Source organism: Numida meleagris, chromosome 2, assembly GCF_002078875.1.
Source record: "Numida meleagris isolate 19003 breed g44 Domestic line chromosome 2, NumMel1.0, whole genome shotgun sequence".
Taxonomy (NCBI): Eukaryota; Metazoa; Chordata; class Aves; order Galliformes; family Numididae; genus Numida; species Numida meleagris.
This window is the reverse complement of record NC_034410.1, coordinates 42660266-42671998: the sequence shown is the minus strand read 5'-3', so window position 1 is coordinate 42671998 and position 11733 is coordinate 42660266. Positions and strand designations below refer to the sequence as shown.

The following is an 11733-nucleotide window of genomic DNA, read 5'->3' as shown; positions in this document are numbered from 1 at the left end:
GCTATATAAACGTGTTTCAAGACACTGTACACAGAACTGTGATGCACATACCATCAGAAGATGCTTCATGAAAATGTCTTCACAGCAATTTAAATCAGCATCTCAGCTTTTTCACTGTGCTGAAGTGGAGGAGGTCTTTCTCAAATATAAAAGCTTGTTTCCTAGTGAGACCGATGAACCGTCTTGGAATTTGTCCTTTCCTGGTTCTCTTCCTAAGTAAGCCGTTACACACTGCTTCGTACCAAGGCAAAACTCCACCCTCTCTCTGGGTAGAAAGAAACAGGATGCCCTCTCGAACTACTGAACTGCAAATATTTTTGTTGAGTTACAGGGATCTGTCACCTCTGAAAGCAGCGCTGCTCTCTGCAGCGCTGTCCCTCCTACCCAAGCGCTCACGCTCCACTCCCTGCCTCCCGCTGTGCATTGAGTACTACCATGTAGTATAAAGCTTCCCTATTCCTTATTTCCCTCCCCGCGTTTTATTTAATTTCCATCTTCTTATTAATAAGATTATTTTCTATTCTGCTTCCAAAGAACATGGTGAAGCTACATCTGTGCTTTAGAAGCCAAGCTATAACACAAGAAAATTACACCTTACCCCAAACCAATTCTGTCTTCTGCTGTCCTTTCTCATCTGCTACAGCTTGCAGCTTCTTATGCTGACTATATTCAGATTAAAATGACTTTTTGGTTTTTCCTGAATAATTTACTGGCACACATGTTGGACTTTCTGCCCCCTTTTACACACTTGCTTTCTGAATCCAAAAGCCACATGCAAGTTTAACACTGCTTGAGCAGGGCTAGATGTAATTATTGCAAAAGCCTGGAAAAGCAAACTCCAACATGTGAAGTCTTATTGATTTTGTACTGTCTCCTTGACCTAACAGCATACAAACCTCTGCCTTGTGGTGGTGAAAGTCAACAAATGCAGTCAAACACCAAAAAAAAAGCCAGCCCCTATCACATCAGATTTCTAATGCAATTTGTGCTTTTAGTAACTCAGCTATACCTAAGTTTAAGAGAGTTACCTTGGACATGACTGCTACAGCTAACTGCAAAGACAAAACTGAGGCAGAGAGGGCCACTTCTCATCAGTTCCCTTCATCTGTGGATAAGATTAAGCACAACCGAACCAGTGAGGGGCAAGGTAGGGGCAACAACAGAACTGATCCTCTCCTACATTTCTCATTAGTTCAAGCACATACCTATGCCAGATTCCTACAACACGCACTTGCGAAGACCAACTTCTTGTTTTGCTTTGTTTTTAAATGGCAAAAGCTAGGCAATTTAAGCACTGCATCACCAAGAACCACAGATGGGAACTGCTCCTTACCTGCTAAGTAATAGACATGTACATGTTCTCCTAGCAAGCTGCGAATTTTATGGCTTTGATGAGCTACAAAGTCTGTGGGAAAATAATAATAATAAAAAAAAAGCAACACCAAACATTTAAAATGGACATTAAAAATCCACTACTGAAGTATGTTACAGGTTATGAAGTTCCTGAAGCGCTACATGACGACATTTTACTGACTGGTATTGAGCAGCTGACAATCCTTCATTTATAGCAGAAGCCTTCCAGAAGTGCTCTGAAGGAATGAAACTGGCATTTTTTGCATGCCTCCAATGAATGCAACAACAAAGCAGAAAGTTGGGTTTCCGAGTGGAAAAGCATACTGCACTTCTAGAGAGTACTGACTGGAATGCAGAAGAGTTAATTGTTACAAAGAAGATAATAACAACTGGCATTTTGATAGTTGCTAGCAATGGCATTTAACACAAGAAACACTAAAGGAGCCTACCATTCTGTACTGCAGAAATCTGCTGTGCTTTTTTTTCCCTTCCCTTTTATGCCTCCAGAAAGAATCTGGAATGATATTCTTAAGGAAAGACCCTCAAAATAGTTCTCAGTAGCAGATGGACTCCTGGGAGGCTGCTCAACAGCAGCAAAACGAGTATTTTCATTCCTTAGTTTAACACAGCTAGCTTAAGTGAAAAGCACAGAGCATCATTCACGTTCAATTCAGTTTCAAAACAGCACTATACAGTGGCAGTCAGAAGACATTCTGACAGGTGGCCAACTAAGCTGCTATGTCAGAAGTCACCTTAATGTGCACTGCTGTAAGCTGCTGGACATGGCCCACCCGACCAGAACGCTGACTACCCACTCCATGGCTTGTCCTTTAGGAGACCCAAATACAATGCGCTTGCTCAGCTGTCGCAGGGTCATAAGCTAGAACTGAAGGTAAAGAGTCATTACACTCCAAAATCCATGTATATTTCCATTTTATTTCATTTGAAGCTGTTACAGGGTTTTCTTAAAACTGCCAGAAGTCATGCCCAAAAACTCAAAGACGGTACAATGGACAGTCTCATCTACCCTTCATACAGTAGATTAGAACTTGATTCATGTGCACTGGCGACTTCAATTGCTTCAGAGAATCAGGAAAAACGTTTTAAGATTTCACATTTCTACCACATCAAGTGACGTGCCCATTTACCATGAATTCCACAGAAATCTTGAGTGACACATCAACAGTTTTGCTGTCAACAAGGTATTTTCAAGGAAGATACATGGCTAAGAGCTCAAGGTATTGGTACCAGTCTTTCAGTGGGGTTGTTTCCAAAGTCTCTGACTAAAAAGAGTCTCTTGAGCCCTCTCTTTTAACAGCAGCTTCTAGCAAAAGTTTAAAAGACTTAACTTTGCAAGAGCAAGGCCAGTTTTAGGCTGTGCGCAGAAGAACCAGGTGAAACCCTGCCCCAAAGTCAACAGCAAAATTCCCATTGGCCTCAGAGAAGTAGATTTAAAGCGAGTCAGCAGTTAGTCAAAAGGAACCCAACTATGCAATTCCCATGCTATCCTCATCCTCTGCAAATGCACAGTACTCCCACACAAGTAAGCAAGTTTTGGTTTGTTCCCTTGTTTCTCTTACCATTGGCAACACTCAGATGTTGGGTCTTTTTCTTTTTTTTTGGCATTTACTCTGAGAAACATCAACACTGGAGCATGCCACTATTGTACTTCATTTTCCTTCTGGCATAAGAAGAGAAAAAGTTACAGCAGAACACTTTTGGTACACATCACGTTTTGCTCACTGAATCAGTTATGGGCAATGTCCTGTACTCTTAGTGTATCAGTGCCATTTAGCTTACCTTCACTAAATCAATTCAGAAATGACAACGACTTAAAGAAGTCACTGCCTTCTGTTATTACCCCACATTCTGACTTTATTAAATACCACATACGAGTTTTACTTTGAGGATTTCTGCCTCAAAAAGCCTGCAGGCTTCACCAAAGTAGTCAACCAAATAAGACTTATCAAGCTTAAGTTATCCCTCTGTATAACAAGTTATTTTGGCTATCAAGTAACCACTGCCCTTTAACAGACAAATACCCATTCTTAACAAAGGATAATTTATTTGTTTTTGATCTGGTATTACTATTGCCATGTATCTTACATTTTTAAGATGACAAATTCCAAAGACTATAGTTGGAGCCTGGATACCTCTGTGTCAAATCAAAACTCATAGTGCCTTAGGGTGAGAAAGACAAACTTCATGACAAAAAAACCAAAACAAAATAAACCCTATTTCACTATAATATTTCATTGTCATTTAAATATACTGCAATTTGATATCAGAAACAAGGAAGGCATTTTTTTTGTGGAAAATAGGAAAAATGCTTAAACAGACAACTGTGAAAATGGCTAATACAAACAGACCATTCAAACCCATCAATCCTCCAATCTGATACTGAATGAGTTTCAATTTGTTTCGCCGTTGCTTCAGTACAGCTATCTAAAAAGGTAAACAAACTACAGCTCTGTGTTATACTTGGGTAGCATGGGTGGCACGGTATGCTCCAGAAGTCCCTGGTAGGCTATGGCTACACGTGACAGGATTCCTCGGAAGGGGAACAGGATAGGTTTTTCGTTAAGGTCACTTAAATCTTTGTTATAGCAAATTGGAACCAAATGGCTGACTTCTGCAGGATTTCTGACAGGAATCCAGTAGAGCTGGTTTCAAGTTTCAGATGGCCACTAAAACAGCTGTAACCTTCTCTTCCAGAAGTTGTGATCCACATGGTGTCCACAATGAGTGCAGCAAGTCTGAGGTAGTCAACCTTTACGAAGGCTCAGTATCTGAACATAAAAAGATTTTGAAATGACCACTGGCTGTAGGTATCTTTCTGAGCAATTAATGAACACCGATGACTCTCGTTCAATCATTTACATTAATTTGCCCCATATCCAATGGAGAAGTTGTAACATACGCTTCCATAGTGCAGGAGAACCGATCACTTACGTCAAAGTATTCTGCACTTGCTGCAGTAGATCCAGCAGAAATAAGGTGGCACGTTCATCATAGCCGTTAGCTGTAGTTTAGTTACCTTAGTAGAAGGGTTACCAAAAAAGCATTCCTTAATCGTAATGTGTATGCAGCTCTACTGATCCCCAAGCACAGCATACTGGTTGTCTAGCTGAAGTTTAAGTGCCTGGTTTTTTGAGACCTCATCCCTACCTCTAGTTTTGTGTTTTACTACTTCAAAGCTCTTCTCCATTTCTTTATCCCTACGGGAAAATAAATGTAATCAGTAAGTATCGCTAGCTTGTGAATTTCTAGTTGATTTCCACCCCATTCCAACAAAAACATTATATTATGAACAGAAAACACCAATGTCTACAGTTTTAACAGAACAGCCAAACATTCCCAAGCAAATCTTGCAAAACCTGTTCGCTAGAATCAAGCTTATCTTCAAGCACAATTCAGATTACATTATACATTTCAATATTAATGTTCTCTAAAATAAATTCTAGTTCATTTATGAAAGATAACATTTAGAAAACACAAGTCCCTTTCCGGAACACTCAGCTTTCCACCTTTGCCCAGTTTGCACCATTTGAGCCCTAATGCAATGACAGCACGTCTCATTTGCCAAGTAGACAAAGCCACACCAAGACCAGAAAGAAACAGCTCCAGCTAGGCTGTGCTGATCAATACCACATCGAGAAGTCAAAACACCAAGCAAATGAAATAAATATCAGGCTATTTATCTTCCTTTATTTAAGTTTCCTTCACATCTCTGATGAGAAGGAAGCATGCTCAAGACATCCTACTCGTTTTTACTGACAGGTGAACAAAGATCCTCATCACAGCTAGTATCTAATGAAACCAGATGCTGTCAAGAGCAAAAATATTCTACTGGGAAAAATCCCTCAGCAAACCAATTAGGTAGCTGGGAATCATGTTTGGCTCTCTTACTGGGCTACATCCCACACAGGTTATTTCATGGGAAGCCCTTCCATACTTGGAAAATATAGTTAAGACCTTTCCCATCTCTCTGCCAAAGAGACTAATCTTTTTGGTTCTTTCTTTCCTCTGTGGAAAGATTAGGGCTTCATCCTTGTAACAACATAAAACAGTGGTAAAAATATACCTCTTAGGAAATGAATGGAATGTACTTACTTTCGACTGTCTACAAGCTTGGCGGTGGACTGCAGCGATGGAAACTGCGTATCACTATAGATTTCAGGTGGTCCTTGCTGTGCTCTCCGTGGCCTGCCCCCCTCTCTGGCACCGGGCGGCCTGTATACACCACCAGTTTGAACTGGTTCTGGGGGCTCTGTAACTAGTTACAGGAGCAAGATTTGAGACAACAGAGTAAGTTTGCATTCATAAAAACACAAAACGCCAAGAAAAAAACACCAAAAAAACACCACTGCACATACACACAAAAAAGAACCTTACGTTATTGCATTTTTTAAAACTTGGGAAGCAAGCATTCCAGACAAGGCAGAAAATGAGGTGTCACCTAATTTAATATATATGCAGCTGAATTGAAATGAGGCTTTGCCATTTTATTCCCTAAAGTTCAGGGCCTCAAAACCTCAGAGGATTTAATATACTTTTTGGCAATTTATTAGCAGCTTGTATTTAAAACTTGAGATCTAAACACGTAATTACGTATTTGTCAAATCTCCTTTACAGCACCTCTCCATATGCTGAAGGGAATACTCAAGTAGTTTACACTTAAGGTAACAATCTACAATGAAATAACATTCTTTTTCCCCTTCTACAGGCACAGAAACAATCACATACACTGATACTAAGAACTGAATTTAAACAGAAGTCCCCTTCCAGTAAAATAATTCATTTTGCAATGTCATATTCTGTGTACCCTAGAACTGATTTGGAAAGAAAAAACCACAGCGTGCTGCTAATCATTGAACCCTTCTCAGTAAGTGACATACTAAACATCAGATCGGCTGAACACCTACTAATTGCCAAAGCAATATTTTTAGACCCAAAGAAACGCTTCCAACTGATTTTCTGCAAATTATGAAGTAGAGGCATTTAATTTGAAAACAATTAAAAATGAGATGCTTTCCATCCTTCCCACTTTGAAGCCTGAAATAGAAAAAGACAGCTGCCATGTTTACTGCGATTATCTGACAGCTTTATCAACTCAGCTCCTCAGAAGTCCTCACATGAATAGGAACTACTCCTTGCACTCTGCCTTCTGAGCAGCTTAATTCCGACTGGTACAATCAACAACCGAGTTACATTTACCAATTGTTTCAACAACAGGTGCTGGTGCAGGAGCTGACTTGTTCCAAGGACCAGATGATCTGTCTACAGCACCACTGGTTTCCTCCCAGTTGTCACTAGGTTCTTCTCTTTTTTCACTTTCGTCGTCTTCTTTTTCACTATAAGAGAGGAAATAAACTTATTACACACCAAATCCTACTAATCAAGAAGTCATTACATCCTCTCTCCCCCTCTGAGTACTTTGTGTCTTCCTTTCAACTGTAAGATCTCCTGAGCTGGACAATTAATAACCTCCAGTGGGTTTTCCCTCCATTTGCTTGTCCAGTCTCCCCTTGAATCCATAAACTATGTCATTACAGAACACTCCACAAGCCTGAAAATATGCCACAGTGTCAAAAGCATTCAGAATGCTGGCCTTTGTCTGGAAAAGCACAGCACTCGCTTTTCAGCCAGAGAGTGAAGCAGCCCCCTTGTTACTTGTCCATTCAGACACGTCGTTTATCCGCTCTGCCACTCAGATGGTATGGGGAGTTTGCGGACCAGAAACCTATAAACAGCCTAGAACTAGCTGTCTTCAAAGAGGAAAAAAATTGAAAACTGAACAGATCAATGCTGAAGTCCATCAGTACTTGGAGGACCACATGATATTTTCAGCCTAAAATCATTAAAATCCTCTTTTCCAATTTGATGAAACCTTTTTCTTAACCAGAACAGACTAAAGTAGACTTACACTGGATCAGACTACAGGAAGAATCTAATGAAAAAGCAAACAAGGCATCGTGGATGAGACTGTCAAAAGCAGTCCTGTGGGGTCTCACCACAAAACAGTGGTTTTATCAACTTTATTTTTGTACCCTTGAAATAGAAATGCAAGCACCCAGGAATTTGCTCCAGACTGAGTCAGATATCCTTACCTCATTCAAGTGATTCAGGGGCAATTACTACCCAGCATTACTCTCAGAGAAATTCCCATCCTGCTACCTTCACGAAATGGTAATTTTAAGTATTTGGAGAAAACTTGAAGTCTCAAATAAAACAGAGGCCCAAAACATCAAAATGACAGATAACTCAAGTTACCCCACAACAATCAGATCTACACTAGCAGAAACACATCAAAACTCTCTTTAACCATACTCTGTGGAGAAAAAAAAAAAAGTTTTTTTTAGACGTACAATGATAAGCCTGACAGGGAAAAAAGGGGGAAAAAATACCTTATTTGCATGGACTGAACTCTAAGACCACTATAATCAACTTCTTCTTTTTGTTCAAACTCCTTCCAGTCATCCTCTTCCTATAAGAGAAAAAGAAGTTGTTACCATCTTTCCACCAAACAACAAAGAGATGATAGCCAAGATAATATAAAGAATACTAATGGTGAACGTGTGGCTCTGTGGCAAACCAATCTGTGTGAGCCACTGCCAACAAGGAAAAAGATTCCACTCCTTCCTCCTCCAACTTACTGCACACCCCCTATAACGCTCCTGGGAGCTAATTTTAACTGATTTTAACTCGCTATAACAGTCAAAAAGCGCCCCAGCAAAGAAAGGCATTCAAGTGAAAGAAAACCTCATCATCTCAGCAAAAAGCCAGAGGAAAGACAAGGAACACTAAGCAGGGAACAGGACCAAGAGCTGTGAAATGCAGGACAAGACCTCTCCCTTTTACTAAGCTTTTATGACAGCCTGAATGCACGTGAAGCTTTAGATTTACTTTTCCATCACATACTTCATAATGGAGACACAACAAGGAATACTTTGAATAGCTCCTAGTCTTTGGGAAGAACACACTGCAGGTTTCGAGACAGGAGTTGGATTATGCATATGGGGAAGGAGGAGCCCATCTGAGCAGGGCCAGTTTTGTCCTTCAGCAGGTCCTGGTGTCGTTAAGGTAGGGCTGAAGGAGACCAGAACAGATGAGCAGTCCTCCCTAGTCACAGGTTTGAGACGCATGCTGCCTAATTAGCAGTTACACACTTCCTGCATTATGTTGCTTGAAATATGAATGCCAACAGCTCAGTCTCCTCCCAGTTGGGCAGCCGAGGATGCAGCTCCTCTGAGGAGCGCTGTCCTAGGGCCCTGCACACCACCAACCTGCAGCACAGGCTGTGACCCGCTCCGAGGTGACAGCGGAAGCAGCCTCGCGTCACCGCACCGCCGGTTAAGGACTCAGGCTTCTGTACACGTGTGACTCCACAGCTCCGAGAGGTTGGAGCCTTCCTATACCCCTATCTCCATGGTAACAGCACAGCTCCCAAATTAACACACCTTTCACGTCTAACGAACTTGATTTCCAACCCAAGCCACCAGAGCCGTAGTCACCAACAAGCAGAAGCAAGCAAGACGGTTTCCGCTGACCTTGCTCCAGCCAGAATACCCCCGCAGATGCGAGCATCCCAGCGTTACCAACACTCGGTGCGAGGCCGCAGCTGCCAGCGCTCGCGCTCACCCCGCGTATTCACTACCACACGCCCCAAAAACACCCGGCAGCGGCTCCCCCCGGCCGCGCTACGGGCGCTCAACAGGCGCAGAGCGGGCACCCCCAGGCCGCTCCCAGCCGCTTCCCGAGGCGCAGCCCCGGCCCTCCCGCATGGCCGCGGCGGGGCAGAGCCGCCCGCACCCCGCATGGCCGGGGCGGCGCCGCCCCGGGGCTCCCCCTGCCGGCAGGAAGGCGCCGCGGCCCCGCGCCCGGAGGCGGCCGTGCCCCTTCCCCCAGCGCCGCCCCGGGCCGCACCTTGCTCTTGGCGGAGCCGCTACTAGAGGCGGCCGCCCCCGAGCCGCTGCCGTCGGCCGGGCGGGCTCCTCCGGCCGCAGCGGCCGCCCCGGCTGCGCTGGAGGCGGCGCTGGAAGCGCCGGAGGCCGTGGAAGCAGCGGCGGCGCTGCGGCCGCTCTTCTCCTTCCGTTTCTTCTTGTCCCGCTTGGCGAAGAAGTCGTCGAGGCTTCTCTCCTCCGTTTCTGCCATGGCGGCGGCGGGGCCGGGCGCTACTCCTGGTGGCGGTGGCGGCGGGAGGAGGAGGAGGCGGGAGGCGGCCGGGCCAACAGGTGAATCCCCGAGCGGCTGCGGCCGGCCGGGCCCGCCCGTTGCGCGGCGGCAGCAGGCTGCCGCGCTCCACGCTGGTGGCCGCCGCTTGACACGGCACGAAGCGGAGGAGGCGGGGCTAGAGCCAAGGGGCGGGGCCTTCCGCCTGACGCGCCGCCGGGCGGGAGCGCTCGGGGCGGGCGGAGGCTTCTGCGCGTGCGCCGAAGCCCCTCAGCCAATGAGCGGCCGAGGAGGAAGCGGCCGCCGGCCAGTCGGAAGCCTCCGGGGCGAGCCGCTGACGTCGAGACGCGAGAATGCGTGGCGTGCGGGGAGGCGGCGGCGCGGCTGCTGATTGGTCGAAGAGGGCGAGGGCGGGCGCACCGGGGACCGTTGAGCCCCGGCAGTGGGATGGGTGGGGCTCAGGTTGCGCGTGCGCGTTGGGGCTGGGCGCTGGCGACGCGTGGGGCGGATCGGCGCGTGCCGGGGGCCGGCGGCGCGTGCGGCAGTTGGCTTTGGCGCGGGACGTTGGCTGCTTCCCGCCTCGGGGCAGCAGCCCCTTCCCGTCAGCGCCCGCGGAGCGGTGCTCCTGGGGCACTCCGGCGGTCGGCCCGGCCCGCGGGATCTCAGCCTGCCCGGCGTCCCCCTTTGAGCCCTGGGGCAGAGTCGTGAAGGCAGGGCTCGTACCTCGGGGAGACGAACCTCACCGGGTGTTGGTGGGGGCTGTGCCACCAGCTCGGGTGCTGCAAGGGCCTCAGCTCTGTGAAGCGCAGCAGGAGTGCTCCAGAAGTTCGCCGTGGCTTCAGAAGCGTGGGGGCAGGGCTTTGTGCGAAGCTGTCTCAGCCGGTCATGAGTCATAAGGTGACAGGAAGCGTGGCTGGCCATGAGCTGGGCTGTTCGGTCAGCCGTCCGAAGGCGGTGTGAGCGCTGGGCAGGAATTACCCCTCACACCAGCATAGATTTGCATAATAACAAAAATGAGCATGTCTGTATTTTAGTGTCACTGTATGTTTTGTTATATTATGTATGTATTAACATACAAATTAAAGCGTTTCTAAACTGTGAAGAACGTTTGACAGCCTCTTTATTTTGTGCCTCCGAAAGTACTGTTATTTAGTGTTTACCATCAATAATTCTCAGCTTGTTGGAAAAAAGCAGAGGAGGTGTCAATGCCCTGCTGCAGGAAGGGGTCAAGTGCCCTCTGTCTTTCCCTTTGAAGTGTTCTGAAGCTGTAACTGAGTCACTGCAGTCGAGTGCTGGAGCTTGAGAGCTTTGTGATGATCCCCTTTGTGCCTGTTGTGCTGCGATGTCCCCCTGTTTCTCTGCTGGCATCGCATTTGTGCACTTTGGGATTTGATCCCACGCAGAGCAGGCCCTGAAAAGGAAGAACTGCAGGCACAGCTTGTTCACCTAGTAATGCTGAGAGTGCCGCGTGATCGGTGGTGCTTTGTGTTTTACGATAGGCACAGTTGCATAAGTGGAGAACAAATTCCGCAGTGAAGTCTCCTTCTCTGTGTCCATAGGGGCACCTGTCCTCTCACATTGCCCTCCTCAGCTGGTAGGAAGTTGCTGCAGGACAGCTTGGTAGGGAAGTCTTTGAATCCCTTTTGCCTCCCCTTGCATTTGCATTGCATTTCTGCCTGGGTAACGCCAGTACCTCTGCACTGCACCATGCTGTGACTTGCAGGCTCAGTGCTGATAACAAAATGCAACTAAGCAGACAATTTGTATCCCTCAGCTTTTGTAGCAGAGAAGCTAATAAAGGCCACTAAGTACAGTGCTGTGTGTCATTCTAAGATACGCTTTCTGAATTTCAGCAGCTGGTAAAATGTTTTCATTGCATGATTATGGGTAATCCCTAGTATCAGGCTAAAGAATGTGAATCTGATGCCTTTTTGCAGCTTTTAGTGTCTGCATCACTTGTCCCTTGCAAACAAAATAGTGCAAGGCTGGAATGACCAACTCTGGATTAGAAACTTAATACCTGTCAGGAGCCAAGTACCAAGAAAAATTTCAGCTGTTAAATCTGGAACAGGCTCAGTGGAAACCATGGAAAATAGCAGCAATGTTTTAGGGCTCTGAAGACTTAGATCTAGGTTTAAAGACATGTCTCAGTTGACACTTTGAAGGAAGCATTAGTTATATGGCTATGCCTGGATTTTCCTCCCACCT

At 46.0% G+C, this 11733-nt stretch overlaps 1 protein-coding gene across 3 annotated transcripts; it reads right to left on the bottom strand.

Moving 5' to 3' along the window:
* Positions 2270-9682, bottom strand: CDV3 (CDV3 homolog). 3 transcript variants are annotated; one of them, XM_021386029.1, is made up of 5 exons: positions 9280-9682; positions 7761-7840; positions 6571-6707; positions 5467-5629; positions 2270-4390 (listed from the first exon to the last, which is right to left on the bottom strand). In XM_021386029.1, exons 1-5 carry the CDS (start codon positions 9505-9507, stop codon positions 4387-4389), a joined length of 612 nt encoding a protein of 203 aa, XP_021241704.1. In that variant the 5' UTR covers positions 9508-9682; the 3' UTR covers positions 2270-4386. The 3 variants fall into 3 exon arrangements, with proteins under 3 accessions (XP_021241704.1, XP_021241703.1, XP_021241702.1); XM_021386028.1 differs by having other exon boundaries at positions 2270-4142; positions 9280-9681; XM_021386027.1 differs by having other exon boundaries at positions 2270-4571; positions 9280-9677.